This window comes from Lagenorhynchus albirostris, chromosome 5, assembly GCF_949774975.1.
Source record: "Lagenorhynchus albirostris chromosome 5, mLagAlb1.1, whole genome shotgun sequence".
NCBI classification, from domain to species: Eukaryota; Metazoa; Chordata; class Mammalia; order Artiodactyla; family Delphinidae; genus Lagenorhynchus; species Lagenorhynchus albirostris.
The window spans coordinates 30,071,132-30,090,481 of NC_083099.1; the positions used below are offsets into that span (position 1 = coordinate 30,071,132).

The 19,350-nt window shown below is 38.3% G+C and overlaps 1 protein-coding gene across 5 annotated transcripts in view; it reads right to left on the bottom strand.

Moving 5' to 3' along the window:
- Positions 1-19,350, bottom strand: part of PPP2R3A (protein phosphatase 2 regulatory subunit B''alpha) — a 222,173-nt gene that overhangs the window by 108,153 nt on the left and 94,670 nt on the right. For all 5 annotated transcript variants that reach the window (XM_060149794.1, XM_060149793.1, XM_060149797.1 and 2 more), the window contains one exon: positions 13,229-13,331. In XM_060149794.1, the coding sequence (XP_060005777.1) occupies positions 13,229-13,331 (103 nt within the window). The remainder of the gene's footprint in view (positions 1-13,228; positions 13,332-19,350) is intronic.

A 19,350-nucleotide genomic window follows, 5' to 3' on the forward strand; every position in this document is an offset into this window, starting at 1 on the left:
CTGTACCATTTTACATTCCTACCAGTATTCCAATTTCTCCACATCCTTACCAACGCTTAAAAAAAAAGAAAAAAAAAAGTAACCATCCTAATGGGTGTGAGATGGTATCTCACTGTGGTTTTTGCTTTGCATTCCCTACTTATTTAATGATGTTGAACATCTTTTCATATTCTTATCAGACGTTTTATTTTCTTTAGAGAAATATCTACTCAAGTCCTTTGCCCATTTTAAATTCAGGTTGTTTGTTGTTGTTGTTATTGAGTCACAGGAGTTCTTTATATAGTCTGGATAGTAACCTAATCAGATATGTTTGCAAATATTTTTCCATTCTGTAGGTTGCCTTTCACTGTGTTGACTGTTTCTTTGCTATGAAGGCTTAAAGTTTAATATAATCCCATTTGTCTATTTTTGCTTTTGTTGCCTGTGCTTTTGGTGTCATATCCATAAAGTCATGGTCAAATCTAATATCGTGAAGTTTCCTCTATGTCTTCTTCTAGGAGTTTTATAGTTTCAGGTCTTATGTTTAGGTCTTTAATCCATTTTGCATTAATTTTTCTATATGGTGTAAGATACATTCTAACTTCTTTCCTTTGCATGTGGATATCCAGTTTTCCCAGCTCCATTTGTTGGGGACTATTGTTTCCCCATTATTATTCTTGGCACCCATGTTGAAGGTCATTTGACCATATAAGCAAGAATTTATTTCTGGGTTCTCTATTCTGTTCCATTGGTCTGTATATCTGTGTTTATACCAGTACCATCCTGTTTTGATTGCTGTATCTTTGTAATATGTTTTGAAGTCATAAAGTGTGAGGCTTCCAGCTTTGTTCTCCTTTCACAGGATTGTTTTGGCTATTCCAAGTCCTAAAAATTCCATATGAATTTTAGAATTGTTTTTTCTATTTCTGCAAAAAATACCATTGGTATTTTTAAACAACTTTATTGAGGTATAACTGATATACAGAAACTGCACCTATTTAATATACACAATTTGATGAGTTTGGACACATGCATACACCTAGGAAACCATCAGTGCAATCAAGGTAATAGACATATACTTCATCTCCAACACTTTCCCTGTGCTGCTTCTTTTGTTTGTTTTTTGGTAAGAATACTTAACATGAGATCTACCTTCTAACAAAATTTTAAGTGCACAATACAGTATTGTTAATGATAGGTGCTATGTTGTACAGCAGATCTCTAGAACTTATTTGTCGTGGATAACTGAAACTTTATAACCAATGAACAACGTCTCCATGATTCCACTTATATGAGGTATCTAAAATAGTCAAACTCAGAGAAGCAGAGAACAGAAATGGTAGTTGCCAGGGAATGGGGGAATGGGACCATTGGGATTTAGATAGAGATTGCATCAATCTATAGATTGCTTTGGATAGTATGGGTATTTAAAAATAGTAAGTCTTTCAATCCATGAATATGGAATGTCTTTCCATTTATTTGTAAGAGTTTTTTTTTTTTTTAACAGGAGAAAAATTAAACAAAAGTTAAATGTGTATACATGGGAGAGACCCAGGAAAACTGAGTAACTAGCCAAAATGGCCAAAGCCCTTACCTTAAATACCATCTTCAGCTAAAGACACAAGTGGATGTTGTGGGTAGTGGTTTGGGACTTCAAAGAGGAGGAAGGCAATTCACATGAAGATGGAAAAGCAAGTGTTTGATAAACAAATGTTCGCTGGGCTACACAGAGACAATAGAACAGAGTGGACTCTGATTTCTAGGCCCTGCCCAGTTTCCCCCACCATACTTAGCCCATATTCTTTGCAGAGATCTCTGCTGATAGCTCTTTTCCAGGAACAGTCCCTCTATCTAAATTCTTTTAGGCAGTTAGGGAGAAGGTCAAAGTTTTTTCCTGAGTCTTTTGGGCTTTGTGTTCAGCCTGAAATAACCTACATGCCAAAGAGACATTTTGGGGTGGCAAATTTTGCTCTCCTACATGGGCTTCAGTGAGGAAGTCAAAATATGAATGGGCTATCTCACAAAAATATTCTCACAGACTTGAGGCAGGGGTCAAGGGCAGCTGAGATCTGGTGGCCTGCAGGAGAGCTAAGGGCTACTGCAATGAGGGAATTCCTGGGGACCTCATCCTTACTCCCCATCAGATAAAGCCTGGGACATTTGGTTATTAACAACGTAAGGGAGTAATATTATGAAGAAGCTTGCTTTAGGGGTCTCTCTGGCCCCTCCTGTCTTCACGGCCCCTTCTGACTGAGTTCAGAGCCCTTGAAGTGCCTAAAAAATTCCCCAAACCCCACCCCCAGGAAAATCTCTGCTGGGGTCTGCTTTCTTCCTGGAGATCCACGAGGAGAGAGATCTGGGTATATAGGTGAGATCCTCCAAACAGTGCATATGGATGGAAAAGAGAAGGTGTTAAAGGGCTCAGCTGTGGGAGTTCCAACATTTAGAAGTCAGGAGGATGAGGAGGGACCTTTCTACTTTTGCCAAATTGTTGCTTTCTTAAGTTCTTAGTGGTAACATTTCTGGCTAAAGGGTGGGAACAACATGGCTGTAAGAATGTATGAGTCAATTTCTGGGCAACTTCACCATCACTGGATATAAACATTCAACTTTTTTGGGGGTTTCTTTTAGAATGTGTAAATTGTCATCTTCAGACTGCTTTCATTTACATTTCTTTGATATCTAGTGAGAATTAACATTTTCCCACTGTTTGTCTACTAACTGTATGTCCCTTATGGGATTAGTCCTGTATTTTACTTATTTATCGTTTGGAATATAGATATTTATTTTACAAATTTGAATCAGTTTTTTTTCATTTAATTTTTTATTGAAGTATAGTTGATTTACAAATATTATGTTAGTTTTAAGTGTACAGCATAGTGATTCAGTATTTTTGCAGATTATACTACACTATAGATTATTACAAGATAATGGCTAATAATTCTCTGTGCTATACAGTATATTCTTGCTACTTATTTTATACATATATACTTTTTCAGATTGTTTTCCATTATAGGTTATTAGAAGATACTGAATATAGTTCCCTGTGCTATATAGTAAGTCCTTGTTGTGTATCTATTTTATATAGAGTAGTGTACATCTGTTAACCCCAAGGTCCTAATTTATCCTCTCCCCCACCCCCACCTCCTTTCCCCCTTTGGTAACTGTAAGTTTGTTTTCTATGTCCATGAGTCTGTTTCTGTTTTGTAAATAAGTTCATTTGTATCATTTTTTTAGACTCCACATATAAGTGATAGCATATGATATTTGTCTTTGTCTGACTTACTACTTCATATAGTGTGATAGTCTCTAGGTCCATCTATGTTGCTGCAAATGGCATTATTTCATTCTTTTTTATGGCTTCCATTATATACATCTTTATCCATTCATCTATTGATGGACATTTAGGTTGCTTCCATGTCTTGGCTATCGTAAATAGTGCTGCAACAAACACTGGGGTGCATGTATCTTTTCAAGTTAGGGTTTTCGTCTTGTCTGGATATGTGCCCAAGAGTGGGATTGCTGGATCATACGGTAGCTCTATTTTTAGTTTTTTAAGGAACCTCTATACTGTGTTCCACAGTGGCTACATTCCCACCAACAGTGTAGGAGGGTTCCCTTTTCTCCACACCCTCTCCAGCGTTTGTTACTTGTAGACTTTTTGATAATAGCCATTCTGACTGGTGTGAGGTGATACCTCACTGTAGTTTTGATTTGCATTTCTGTAAGAGCTTTCTTTTGATTAATATTAGCATGGTATATATATTTCCCTCCTTTTACTTTTAACCTATTTGTGTCTTTATATTTCTTTCAGGCAACATACTATATTTGGGTCTTGGTTTTTTGTCTAATCTTTGCTTTTGGGGGTATTCACACCACTTATACGTAATGTGACTACTGATATGGTTAGGTTTAAATCTATCATCTTGCTATTTGTCCCATCCATTCTTTGTTCTTTTTTTTTTTCTTCCTTTTCTGCCTCCTTTTGTGTTAACTGAGTGTTCTTTATGATTCTTTCATTTTATTTCCTTTTTTGGCTTATTAGCTATAACTCTTATTTTAGAGGTGCATCAGAGGTTACAGCATACATCTTTAATTTACTACAATCTACTTTCAAGAGATGTTATACAACTTCATGGATTACATGCAAGTCATAACAATATACTTCCATTTCTCTTCTCCCAGTCTTTATGCTATTGTTGTCAAATTGTACTTAAACATATATTAGAAACACCATAATGCATTGTTGATAGTTTCATTTAAAGAGTTACTTTTCTTCTAAAGAGATGTGAATAATAAAAAATCACATACATGTAGTTACCACTTCTGGAGTTCATTCCTTTGTGTAGATTTGCATTTCCATCTGGTATTACTTTCTTCCTTGCCTAAACAACTTTTAAAACAAACAAACAAATAAAAAACAAACAAACAAAACACATCTCTTGTAGTGCATTTCTGTTGGTGATGAATTCTTTGAGCTTTTCTATGTCCAAAAAAATCCTTAATTCACCTTCATTTTTGAATGGTATTTTCACTGTGTATAGTATTCAAGGTTGATAGTTCTTTCCTTTCAGTACTTTAAAGATGTTGCTCCTCTGTCTTCTGGCTTGGACTTTTCCAACACGAAATCCGCTGTCATCTTTATCTTTGTTCCACTCTATGAAATGTGACTATCTTCTCTGGCTACTTTTCAAAGTTTCTTTTTATTACTGGTTTTGAGCCACTTTATTATGATGTGCCCTAGTATAGATTTGTGTTTCTTGTGCTTTGGGCTTATTGAGCATCTTAGTTTCATGGGTTTATAGTTTTTACCAAGTACAGAAAATTCTGGGCCATTATCTCTTCAAATAATTTTCTGTCCCCCTGGAATGCAATTTCAGCACTAACTATGCAGAGTTAGTGCAGATTTCACAGGTTAAGGGCACAGTCCCCCACAAGACTCCTCTCACTTCAGACACCAGCCATAACTCTGGGGTTCCCAGGCTACCCATACTTCTGACTAACTGGCCATGAATTTGAGGGTTTCCATTATCCTCTGAGGTTCAACAACTTGCCCAAATGACCCACAGAACTGGGGACAGTAATGTATTATGATTACTATTCTATTATAAAGGATACAAATGAGGACCAGCCAAATAAGAGATGCATAGGGCAAGGTCTGGGAAGGTCTAAAATGTGGAGCTTCTGTGTCCTCAAGATGTGTCACCCTCCTAGCACATTACCGTGTATCGTTAACCAGGGGGAGCTCAATTGTGCTTCAGTGTCCAGACTTTTTAATTGGGTTTCATTATGTAGACATGATTGATTGAATCACTGGTCACACGACTGAATTCAATCTCCAGGCTCCCTGACTCTTTGGAGGTCAGGCTGATATCACCTGGCTGAAAGTCTCAACCTGTAATCACATGGTCGGCCTTTCTGGCATGGGAAGCCCTCATCCTGGAACTATATAGGGGCCCACAATGAGTCACCTCATTAGTATAAACTCAGGCATGTCCCAGGAGCCCACCATGAAAAACAAAGACACTCATCATTCGGGAAATTCCGAGGCTTTAGAAGTTCCGTCCTAGGAAACTGCGACTAAGACCTGACAAATTCTTTATTTAACAACATCCTCTCTTCCATTTATAAGTATGTTAAGTTGCTTGAAGTTAGGCCCCACAGCTCACTGATGCTCTTTTCATTTTTCTTTCTTTTTTTATGTCTCTATGTCTCATTTTGGATAGTTTCTATTCTATGTCTTCAAGTTCACTAGTCATTTAATTTGCAATGTTTAATCTCCTGTTAATCTAATCTGGTATATTTTTCACCCCAGACACCTTAGTTTTCATCTCTACGAGTTCAGTTTGGGTCTTTAAAAAAGTATTCAGTTTTTGATATCTGTTTTAATATACTTGTCTGCTAATTTTAACATCTGTGTCAGTTCTGAGTCAGTTTCAATTGATCGATTTTTCTCCTAATCATCAATTGTATTCTTGTTTCTTTGCATGCCTGGTGTTGCCAGCCATTTTGAATTTTACCTTTTTGAGTGCTGGATATTTTTATATTCTTTTATTCTCAAGTTCTGAATAGAATAAATATTTTATGTTCTGCGATGCTGTTAAGTTACTTTGAAAAACCCTCTCATCCTTCTAGATTTTGCTTTTCAGATCTGTTAGACAGGACTGAGTGCTATCTAATTTAGGGCTAATTATTCCCCACTACTGAGGCAAGACTCCTATGACTACTCTACCTAAAGTGCCGTGTATTATGAGGTTTTCCAGTCTGGATGGTAGAGACAGATATTATTCTTGATTGGCCCTGTGTGACTTATGGGTACTGTTCCCTCTAATTTGGGGTAGCTCTTTCTTCAGCTTTGGTTACTTTCCTCACATATATCTGCTGATCAGTACCTCTGATGAATACTCATGGAGGAGTTCTGAAGCTCTCTGGAGTTTTCTCTCTGTGCATTTCTTTCCTCTTTGGTGCTCTGTCCCAAGAATTCTAGCTACTTTGGTCCCTCTAGATTCTCAGCTCTGTCTCCTAAACTCAGGGAGTTCCCTGAACTCTGCCTAGGGTCCCCATCAACACACTGTGGCTTGGAAACTCTCTCAAGGCGATCATAAGGATCACTTTGTTTGTTTACTGTTTCTCAGGAATCACTATCTTTTGTTGCCAGATGTCTGGCACCTTGAAAACCATTATTTTGTATTTCTTGCCTGACGTTTTTGTTGTTTCGGGTAGGAAGGCAAATCCAATCCCAGTTACTCCATTTTGGTCAGAAATGGAAGATCTGATGATTGTATATGTTAATTTTATTTCCTACTATTTTACTGAATTATTTTATTGTTTTGAGTTTTATCACTGATTCTCTTGGGTTTCCAGGTTTACTGTCACGTCATCTATGAATACTTTACTTCTTCAGCCATTCTTATGCCTCTAATTGTTTTCTCTTGTACAGTATAATTACTCTAGTACAATGCTGAACAGTAATGGATATTGTGACATCCTTGCCCTGTCTCTGATTTTAATGGAAATGCCTCTAATGTTTTTCTATACTGGCTTTAGCGCTAGGTATATATATTATAATCATGTTAAGAAAGTATCTCAAATATCTACTTTCTTGAGCATTTTTTAATGAATGGGTGTTAAATTTTGTCCAAAGTGATTTCAGCATCTATTGAGACAATCATAATTTTTTTCTTAGAAACAACATGTGATATTAAAAAAGATCCTAATACTGAAGCAATCTTGACTTCCTGGAATAAATCCCACCAGGTTGTATGCATCTTTTTAATATTTTATTTATTACTTTTTATTATTAATCATGAATTATATTCATTTGCAATTTTCTTTTTTGTACTGTCTGTACCTGGTTTATGTATCAGTTGTTTCATAGAAGGAGCTATAGAGTTTTCCTTCCTTTTCAATTCTCTGGAATAATTTATTAAGCATTAGGACTACCTGGTCTTTGAAGGTTTTGTAGAATTCCCTTGTGAAACTACCTGGGCCTGGTGCTTTTTGTGGGGTAGTTCCTTAATAAAGATCTCTACTTCTTCTAAGGAAATTACTTTGTTAAGCTTTCTAAATAAAATGGGGTTGGGCTTCCCTGGTGGCGCAGTGGTTGAGAGTCCACCTGCTAATGCAGGGGACATGGGTTCAAGCTCTGGTCCAGAAGGATCCTACATGCCACGGAGCAGCTGGGCCCGTGCGCCACAACTACTGAGCCGGAGCTCTACAGCCCATGAGCCACAACTGCTGAGCCAATGCACCACAACTACTGAAGCCCGTGTGCCTAGAGCCCATGCTCTGTGACAGGAGAGGCCACCACAATGAGGAGCCCTAACGCTGCAGCAAGGAGTGGCCCCCACTCACCTCAACTGGAGAAGGCCCGTGCACAGCAACGAGGACCCAACACAGCCAAAAATAGATCAATAAAATAAATAAATAAATAAAATGGGATCAATTTTGGTCAGATGTATTTTCCTAGGAAATTTTCCATTTCAGCTAGGTTTTCAAATTTATTTCCAAATAAATTTGAGGCCTGCAAAATAGTCTTTTATGATTTTTAAAAAATTTCTTCTGTTCCTCCTTGTCATTTCTTATTTTGTCTATTAGTTCTTTCTCCTTTTTCTTGATGAAATTAGTTAATTGGTCGTCTATTTTGTTAAAGTTTTCCCCATACCAAGATTTCAACTTACTGAAAGTGCTACTGTTTTTAAAATTCTCTATCTCTTTGGTTTCTGATTATTATTGGGGGTGGGTGATGGGTACATGGGGGTTCAGTAGATCACTCTGCCTGCATTTGTATATGCTCAAAATTACCCATAATAAAAATAAGAGAAATTACATATACACATGGTATAAAATCAAGGAGTATATAAGAACTTATGGTGGAAGAACCATTCTACCAACCTACCCCATCCATGCACCTTTAGCCCCACTTCTTTTGAATCATTTATATTTTTATTTCTTTTGCTGCTTAGCTCTATAATTAAACATAAAATTTAATTATTATTTAAGTATAATTAAATACTATGTTACAATTACTTTTTTTAATAGGCATCACTTTTTAAAATTAATTTATTTTTAAAAATTTATTTATTTTTGGCTGTGCTGGGTCTTCATTGCTGCACTCAGGCTTTCTCTAGTTGTGGAGAGCGGGGGTTACTCTTCATTGCAGCGTGCGGGCTTCTCATTGCAGTAGCTTCTCTTGTTGTGGAGCACAGGCTCTAGGCGTGTGGGCTTCAGTGATTGTGGCACATGGGCTCAGTAGTTGTGGCTCGCGGGCTCTAGAGCACAGGCTCGGTAGTTGTGGCACATGGGCTTAGGTGCTCCGCAGCATGTGGGATCTTCCTGGACCAGGGCTCAAGCCCGTGTCCCCTGCATTGGCAGGTGGGTTCTCAAGCACTGCACCACCAGTGAAGTCCCTACAATTCCTTTTCTTTATAGCTCTATCAACTTTAGACAATATCTATTATTCTTTGCTAGGGAAGATGAGGGTTTAGCTCATTTAAACTGTCCCACTTTACTCACCTTACCCAATATTTGAGGTTATGATTTTTAGTTCTTGTATTGGTTATCTTTGTAAACTGCAAATAATCTATTTATACATTTTTCACCCCATTCATCTTAGTGCCTTAATTTCCTTTTACATAGGATGATGATTATAGCACCCCTACCCTTATTTTCTCTTCTCCCTCTTTTTCTCTTTCACATTTTGTTGGCAATATTCTGACTTTTACATTGTTCAGGTTGTTTAAATACTGTTCTGCAACCATAATAAAATTTTCTACAGTTAATCCATAGAGTGACTTTAGGTGTTATACATCAAAATATTTTATGACATTTTGATTATATAAATACTGTTGAATGCTAAGTTAAGCAGCATATAAGGAATGCATTTCATTTCTTATTGGTCCAACATCATGTCCCTTGGTGGCATTCAAAGGAGAATGTTCCAGGCATTGAGGTTAGATGAACTTCCTTTTCTTACCCTCCATCAGTTGTTTATAATCATGTCACATTTCAGTTTGCTTCGTGTTTATACATGACTGTCTTACACAGTTTTTTCATTTTTCAAGGAGTTTCTAATTGCTTTTCTTTAGCTTGTTGATACACGATGCTGCATCTTCATCATATTCTCCAGTTTCCCTGTTCTCACATGTAACAACTATCCCCTTCTACCTCCCTTTCCAGAGAAATCCTCCACCTTCTCTATTCTGGACTGGCTGTTCTTCAGTTGCCAGCCTGGGACTTTATTTCACTGCTTCTCTGGATCGAATTCACTCTTTCCTGTATCTCATGAATTTCTCTTTTTTGTTTTACTTAATTTGCTGTAGAATATATTCCCATAACTCTCTAAGAAAACAGGAGATAAACTTTTTGAATTTTTAAATGACTTTATTCTAACCTCATATCCGATTGATAGCTTGGCAGGATGTAGAAATCTGAATTCAAATCCATTTCCCCAGAGTTGCCAATGAGAATCTAATACCATCCTGATTCTTATTCTTATTAAGGTGACCTGGTTTTTCTCTCTGGGGGATTCCAGTGGCTTTCTAAAATTTCAACAGGACTGGTTTATGTATATCTTTTTTTTATTCACTGTGTTTGGCACTCAGAGGCTCCTCTCAACCAGAAGATTTATATTCTGTGTATTCTGGTTCTGTAGGCAGTAACTGGAGGGAACATGAGAGGCTGGGATGGGAGGGTCACATTCTGTTTTTGATCAGATGATGGTTACACAGGCATGTTGTACTCCCTCAAGAAAGGAAACAGGAATCCCACTGGGTTCCTGCTCTCTGGACCCATCCTATCACTCCAGTCTTTCCAATTCTCTCCATCCTGTATTATTTCCTTGATGACTCTTATATTATTTCTTTGATGATTTCCTTCTCTCCGTTTTTTCCCTTCTTTCTTCCTCAGATTTCAGTTAGTTAGATGTTGAAATTCTTGAATTGGTCCTTTATGTCTTCTCTTCTGTCTCTCTCTTTCTCCCCCATCTGTGAGTTTGTGTGTGCCAGAGATATCCTTAACTTTAGTTTCCAGGCCTTATGTTGAAATTTAAAATTTTGGCACTTACATTTTAAAATTCAAACAGCTCTTTCTTGTGTCAGCATCTATTCTTGTTTTATATAATCTCCCTGAATATAGTAATTATTTTTTAAAAATGCCTTTTTAGAACAGTTTTAGCCTTCCAGAAAAATTGAGAAGACAGTATAAAGTTCCCATATATTTGCACCCAGATCCCTAATTATTAATATCTTACATTAGCATTTGCTATAATTAATAAGCCAATATTGATACATTATTATTACTATTACTCAAGGCCATACTTAATTCACATTTCCTTAGTTGTTACCTAATGTATTTTTTTCTGTTCTAGGATCTCATATTACATTTAGCTGTTGTACCTCCTTACGCTCCTTCCGGCTAAGACAGTTTTTCAGACTTCCCTTCTTTCTGACAATCTTGACAGTTTTGATGAGTACTGGCCAGACACTATCTAGGATGTTCCTCTACTGGAATTTGTCTTAACGTGCTCTATTGTTTGTTAATTTGTCAGGCTGCACTTTACATTTGGGAACCAGGTAAGGAGTCAACTGGTCAACTGCTCTGTATACCAGCCTTCAATGATTCCCCATTTCTAATACTTCTCATCAGCTCTGCCAACTCCAAGTTTACAGCCTCTCTGGGATCCTAACGAGCAGAGTGGAACAGAGTAGCTCACTTCTCCACTGCAGCCCATACACAGCCCCTCGTTCCAGGCTGTGGTCTCCTTAGCCTGCTTCTGCTTTCTATCTCCAAGGAATACTACGTATCTTGTATACTGATTTTTTTCCTCCTCTGTTCCTCTATGCCATTCCATTAACTTTCATGGATTTATTCCTTTTAAATATCTATATTTTAACTGGAGGAGTTTGGAAAAGAATGGGAGGAGAATGTATCAGTCTGTCATCTTTTACCAGAAGACTCCATACGTCCACTTCTTATATGAAAATAAAACTTCTCCTTACATTTAAGGGACGGAAGTAAAAATGTCCACTAATTCATAATTTTGTTGTTTGTTCATAATTCTCTTGGTACAGCTTCATTTATATTCCTGTCAAAGCTTTTATTAAAGCTTCTGATAAAACTCAGTCAAGGCAGGTCCCCATAGGAAAAAGAATTCACCCATATGAACCTTTCACGAAGCAATTATGTGTGGAGTCGTGGGGAGGTTAAGGGAACAAACAAGGGAGTGGAAGGCACCGGGGATGAGCAACAGAAAGATATTGTTACAATCCCTAGGGCCAAAGGGCAAGGGGAGGAACAGAGCTACAGGAGCCCAGTAGGCACTACAACTGTGGAGAAGCGGCCATCCAGCAGAAGCTGTATTATAGAGAAATACATTACTGTGCTGAAGCAAAGAGTTGGGAAGAAATGCTAACTTCTTTCTTTTCTGCCCTCCCACCTCCTGGCAGTGCTATCCATCTGCCAGACCCAACCAGAAGCTCTTAGGGGAAGGGGGCCAAAAAGATGCAGTTTGTAGGAGACAGAGCACGACTGCGAATGGATTGAGCTGGTGAGGGTGAGGGGTGGCTGGAGAACTTTCACAAAACATAAATAGGAACACATAATATTGGATATTATGTATGATGATCTTGATTAAATGTAAGAAACGATTAACAATCCTCATTCCCATGAACACTTTTTAAAGGGGAACAAAAACATGTAGCAGATGAGTCTAAGGATAATTAAGGCTACCATGCAAATTAAGACAAGCTCAAAACCCTGCACACAAAATAAATTACAACCAAACTTCATTTTCTGAACATGTAAAACTGTTCCAACAACTAGAAATCTATGTCATACAGTGTTAGAAGTCAGGATAGTGGTTCCCCTAGGGCAGCAGTGACTGGGAGGGAGCATGAAGAACTTTGGGAGTACTGGTAATTTTTGGTTATTCATCTGGGTGCTAGTTACACAGATGTGCTCACACTGTGAAAATTAATTGATGCACTGTGATTAATGTGTCTTTTTGTGTATGTATGTTGCAATTCAACAAAAATCTATTAAAAAATTGATGGTAGCCACGAATACAACTTAAAAAAACCTGCACTACATTAATGCATCTTTCTGCCCTTCTTTAGGTATCCTAACTAACAGTAAACAAGGATTTACTAGAACAACTAAAAAAATGATGTGCATTCAACAGAAATGAAAGGCAGGTCTCAGCTTCAAGCAATTTGTGAACTACTTAGAAAAATGTAATATTTAAATATGAAATTAAGAATATTAACAAGTAATGTATCAGGCTATGAAGAATGCTATAATAAAAACAGATCCAGTATTGGCATGCAATTGATTCTCATCAGAAGGCCTGGATATAAATATTCCCCAAGTGGGCTCTTTCTGTTGGAGATCTCTTTCTCTTTAACCTTAACAAAGGTCTACTCAACTAGGCCAATTTCCTGGTTTCAGAAGGTGCTTCTGTGACTGCTGTGGGTGGGCAAGAGGAGAGGCTGAGTAAGGCCTCTCTCTTCTGCTTCAGTGGGAGTAGCCCTGTTTTATCTGTTTCATACTATTATCTGTTTATACTATTATCAGTGTTAATTTTCTCTAAACAAAAGGATTTTGCTGCTAAAACAAGCTTGGAAACAACTCGTCTAGAAATCTGACCTCTAAATTTGTATATCTCAGTTGACATATCTCACAGTTGAAAAAATTTTAAAAGCCTCTGAAACTCTAAAAATAAAACCCATTTTTAAAAGGAAATGAAAATTACCTGAAGTAAAGGAACAAAATCATCCTGTTCTAGATAGCTGCAGCTGGGCTTTGCAAGAAGACAGATAAACTTAGAGGCATCATCATGATGGTTACTCAGCAACCTAGAAAAGAAACAATTGCTTAGGAAGACTGGCTACTATGAACAATGACTACAACATCAATAGTTGGTAATTTCAGTCTGATCTGAAGGCCATTTAGATCAAGAATCAAGTGCTCTCTTTTCAGTGATTAAAAAAAAGGAAATTTTTCCATGCTCTTGATTTTGTCAAAGGGCCATCTTAATAAAAGCTCAACAACAAGACGGTACATTATTTTTGTAGAATGCTTCTGAGACCACAGAGTCAACTGAACTAATGCATGTAAAAATACACTTGAAGGAGAATGTCTGTTCAGGTTAGCTTAGGGCATCTGGAACCAGAACTCCAGAGCTGCCCACTAGGAGGGAACACATCTGATGGACCACTACATACCACGTAAGACATGAACTTCTGCTTGTCCAGGCTGGCAGACATATTCAGGACTAACATGATAGGGGGCTTTTGAAATTAGACTTTGAAGCACCAGGCTTAAGAAGAAAATGAAGGCCCTATTAAATCTTCAAGTTCTAAGAATTCCTCACATCCAACGAATTGCTGGACATTTCCATCTGGATGCTATACTCTGACAGCAAAGTCAAAATAGCGAAAACCAAATTTAAAATCTTCCCTCAAAGTCATGGATGTCTATTTTTGTTAATGGTGGTACCACTCCAAGTTATCTGGGCTTGAAAATTTGAAGTCATTTTAAACTTATTTCTCTTCCTTATTCTCCACATCCAATTAGTTTCCAACCTTTCTTGCTTTTCTTCCTTAATCATTTACTGAATGCTAATTGTGTGCCAGATACTGTCTGGCCTTGTGAATACTTGAAATACAAAGAAAATAAGACATAGTTTTTTGTTTGTTTGTTTGTTTATGCGGTACACGGGCCTCTCACTGTTGTGGCCTCTCCCGTTGTGGAGCACAGGCTCTGGACGCGCAGGCTCAGCGGCCATGGCTCACGGGCCCAGCCGCTCCGGGGCATGTGGGATCTTCCCGGACCGGGGCACGAACCCGTGTCCCCTGCATCGGCAGGCGGACTCTCAACCACTGCACCACCGGGAAGCCCAAGACATAGTTTTGTGCCCTGTAAGGAACTTACAGTCTAGTGAAAGAGCTACACCAATAAGATGTATAATCCTGTATAATGTTATTACAGAAGTAATAAACTCAGGGTGTCATGGAAAGACACAGGAGGACCAGTGAAATTCCCTGAAGAGTTGTGAAGTAGGAAAGTGGACTACTGCAGATCAAGAGGGATGCATGTACAAAGACCTGGTGTGAGACTGCACAGATTATTTGAGCAGCTGCAAGCACTGGGGTGGTAAGGGAAGGGGACATGGTAGGATTGGACCCTGGAGGCCCTTTTATGTTAGGTCAAGAAGCCTGGACTTTCGCCTACTCGCAGAAGAATTTTAACTTGGACTGTGACATGATCAGATGTGTTTTTCATAAATATCAAGCAGAAATCTTTCCAAGGGCCTGAGCATGGATACTGGCAGTGGGAGACGAAGAAAAAGGGGCAAATATGGTTCAAGTGAAAGGAAATGGTAGTTGATAGGTGTGGAGGGGTAAAAGGGGGGGAAGTCCATGATGACTCCCAGCTTTCTATCTTAGATCACTAGGTGCTTGGAATTTGGGATGGGAATACTAGAGTCCTGAGGAATATTTCCTCAAAACATTTTAGACAACCATTCCTTCCTTCCTATTTCTGTTTTATCATCAAGTCCAGGGTCTTATTACTTCATGCTGAGACCTTTAGAAGGGAAGAGGGTCATAACAGGCTTCAGTGTCCATGCAACCTCACATCATGGACAATTCATCATTCTAAAACATTCTTTGATTATATAATTCCCTTTTCCAAAAATGTTCAACAGTTTTCTACCACTTATATGAGTAAGTCTGGATGTCTAAGTTGGACATTTAAGGCCCTCTTTAATTAGGCTAGAGTCTGCCTATCTCACTACTATGCTAAATGAAACGTCCACTCCGGGCAGCTGGCCTGAACCACTCTTCTCTGAGCGTGCTGTGTGCATTCTTGCCTCGGTGCCATTTCTCATGTTGTTTTACTCTCCTAGAATACCATCTCTCCCAACTTTGCTATCTGAACGCTGGCTATTCTTTAAGGTCCAGCTAATAAACTACCTCTTTCAAAAAACCTTCTCTGACAACTAAATTCCTTACTGATCTTTGTACTATTTAATTTGTATGTATTACATACACCATTGTACCACGAACTTTCTTTTATTTCTCTGGCACCTAAAGGGCAGGCAAAGTTATAGCTCTTTTTTTCCCTTAACACTAGATAGACATAGTGACTTTCACATTGAAGATTCTCAAAAAATGTTTGTGATCTAACAGATATACCCTTAACTGACTTCATTTGTGATTATTAAAGCCATAGAATGATCTTTATATTTATTTTCCTTATCATTTTTCAGCATGCTCAGGACCCCCAAAATTAAATAAATATATATTTCAGAAAAAGATTACTGAAATAGGTGTTGATGGGAATCACCTCTTAGGATAAGAAAATGGGTGGGATGATCACAACAAAAGGCAGTGAGGTATAGCACCTCTAAGTACAAACTGCACAGACACTGACAGATGAGAGACTCTCTAAGAGGGAAAAGTCAAATTAGGTATGGCCTTTTGCGATCAGAAGCATGAATCAGAGAGAAAAGGTGAATTCTGATTCTCAGCCAATGCTAGTGGCTGGTGAACTCTATAAGGCAGGAGAGAAAGAGATTAAAAAAAGTCGTGAAAGCTGGAGAAAGAAGGTAAACATAGCTATTCTAAACTATCATCCAGAGCTCTTAGGATGAAATATTGTTTTGTTAGTGGAAAAATGACACTTTGACATGAAAAGGTAAGAGGAAGTAAAGCATAAAAAAGCTGGGACAATATAACTGACTCTGTGTAAGAGGAGCTCTGTCACAAAGCTGGTAAACTGGGAACTCAAAAAGAAAAGCTGTGGAGCAATGCCTTTCCCCTAAAAATGTCTTGACTGCAAGAGAAACAGATGTCAAAGTACAGATACGAAATGGGCAGCAGAGCAGGGAAGGGAAGGGGAGCAGAGGCAGGGGAACAAGAGCCTGTTAAGGTGTTCATGCTCAGACCATTCAGAGGAGGGCTCAGAAGCCTCCACCCCATAAACACTGGGACAGGAGGCAAACTATTTCCTGTTTTGCTGTTAACTTTTGTATTTGACTTTCCCCCCAAGATTATATAGAGCCTATTATTGGAGCAAGTCAGCATGTGTATGTATATGCCAATATGTTTTAATTCTGTGTCATTATCTGCCAGTTATTTTTTTTTTAATTTTTAAAAATTTATTTTTTGGCTGCACGTGGGCTTTCTCTAGTTGTGGTGAGCGGGGGCTACTCTTTGTTGCGGTATGCAGGCTTCTCCTTGCGGTGGCTTTTCTTGTTGTGGAGTATGGGCTCTAGGCACGTGGGCCTCAGTAGTTGTGTCACACGGGCCCTAGAGCGCACGGGCTTCAGTAGTTGCGGTGTGCGGGCTGTAGGGCACACGGGCTTTCAATAGTTGTGGTGTGTTGGCTCAGCAGTTGTGGCTCGTGGGCTCTAGAGCGCAGGCTCAGTAGTTGTGGCGCACAGGCTTAGTTGCTCCGCGGCATGTGGGATTTTCTAGGGCCAGGGATCGAACCCGTGTCCCCTGCACTGGCAGGTGGATTCTTAACCACTGCGCCACCAGGGAAGTCCTGCCAGTTATTTTTTTGTACTTGAAAGTTTTATATACTATACTTGGACCCAAGTCACTTTATGCAAAGGGTACAATTTGTAAAAAATTATAAAAATAAACACACGTCTTCTTTAAGGTCAGTGTGGTAATTCAAACCATCCTGCTTAGTTGCTTTGTCTCCCAAAATAGCCATACTTGAGTCTCCTTTAAAGCACGCATTTTAAGTGCTGAAAAAGAGCTCCCGCTAGAGGGCGCTCCAGCCGTTATAGTATCTGGGCAGAAAATAAAGCTTTGATACAGAGACATCAGTTATCTGTTCACAGAATTTAAAAAAAAAATTTTTTAATGAAAAAAGACAGGGACAGTTGCTCATGCTGTATAACTTCATAAGCAGTGTCCTATAGTAACTGAAAATGAAGACTTGTGCTTCAAGTCTTTTTGCATTTTGTCTTTGCAGAAATAATCTCTTTTTCTTAGAGATAAAATGAAAATGATTCATTTCAATAAAGGAATATAGCTGTTGCGGGTGCTGCTGCTCTGTCCACCAACAGAAATGTCCACCCTATCCCGGTGACATGAAGTCTAAGACAAAAAAACTGGCTGTTACTTTCCTTAATATTATGCAGTTAACTGCCGATAAACAAGTTGATTACTAGTTTTTCTTTGATAGTCAGCCTCAGGCTCACAAACATAGGGTCCTAGCATATTCAAAGTAACTTAGAATGTAAGTAGTTATAGTTCTTCTCTCTGGCTCTAATTTTTTATAGAATGAACTACTCCCCCCACCCCTTTTTAATCTCCCAGCTTCTTCAACACGTTCCTCTGAAATAATCATAACTCACTTCTTGCTGCTTTCCCAGATTGTTAGATGGCTTTTGCCAACAATGCTGAACTCAATGGCTGAAGATACCCAGGACAAGAGCTGTGTAACATCCCTATTCTTTCTAACCCTTGTTCACACTCCACCTGAGGCATTTTTCAGGGCCTGGCACCTACCAGGGGGAGAGAAGCTAGCTGAATGAAAGCTAGAACATCTACACATTTCAAGATCTTCAATTCTTCTACTGTTATACACTGATTTCTAATAACAACAATAATAATTAATAATAGACAAGCAGACCACCCAGCTGAAGTCCTGGCTTTAGGTAGGGAAAGGAGAGGGAATCCAAGCTGACCCCCCTATTGTTCAGGCCCTTGGCTCTATTTTCTTCCCTCAGGTTCTAGGGTGCCAGAGACAGCCAGAATGGCAAATGCCAATTCTTTTACTGGTTTACTCCTAATTAGTGCTTTTTTGCTAATTCTAGACTCCAAGGAGTTCTTCTTTTACGACTACACACACAAAAATTTTTTTTTAAGATTTTTATCTAGCTGTTTCCTATTTGCGATAGGAGAAGTGGAACGGTGACCATGGCCCTGACTTTGGAGAGTCATCCTGCTGGTGTATGAGGAGTGGTTCTAGTCCCAGGGCCATTCTAGTCCTTGGTATTTGAACAACTTAGAACTATTCCCTGTAACAAAATGACTAAAATTCACCTGGAAAACATGAAGCATTTATAACTTTTAGCTTTGATGTTGTTCTTTAAAAGAAGTCCATTAACTGGTAGTCTTATATCCCCTGATCACTTTAGTTCTATTGTAATGCAAGAAGAACTTGGTGAACTCAACTTGCTGCTAGATTTTTCAAAATAAGAATACAGTTATTCATCACCTATCATGTTCTCAAGCATTATACTACTAACGGCTTTGAGGTGGCATGAAAGAATCAGAAGAATCTGTAAGCTGAATTTTGCTGCTATTATATGTTGATTTTAAATAATGATGATGATGATAGTGACATCAGGTGAACAGCATTTCCCGATAGTTCATCAGGAAGGGTATCTAGCCCAGAAAAGATGAGAAAAGCATATTTAAAGAAGGCTGATCAGTTAAAAGAGGTAGAAGGGGCATGCTATAACAGTCTCTTAAATTGATAAATATATCAAGAAATAACTTCTAAAGAAGAAAGGAGAAAAAAATAAAAGAGAGAAGAAAGTTGGATTTGAGTTTAAGAAAACTTGTCAGGATGTTAAAATCCAGGAGTATCTTGATAGATGTTCTATTCATTTGTTACTTAACTGGAGCTTTCAAAAAGTAGTAACTAAAATCTACTAGAATTCAGCTATTTTTAAGAAATCAACTACATACAATTCTAAATTTGATCACATGAGAATGGAAGCATGTGACAAGTGTGGTCTGCTCCCCTTAAAGGAGCATTTATGTCACTGCTGCCAGAGTCAAATCCTAAGACTCAAATTGTTAACAAGTGAAACTAAGAACTACCAAATACTTATTAAAGAAGTAT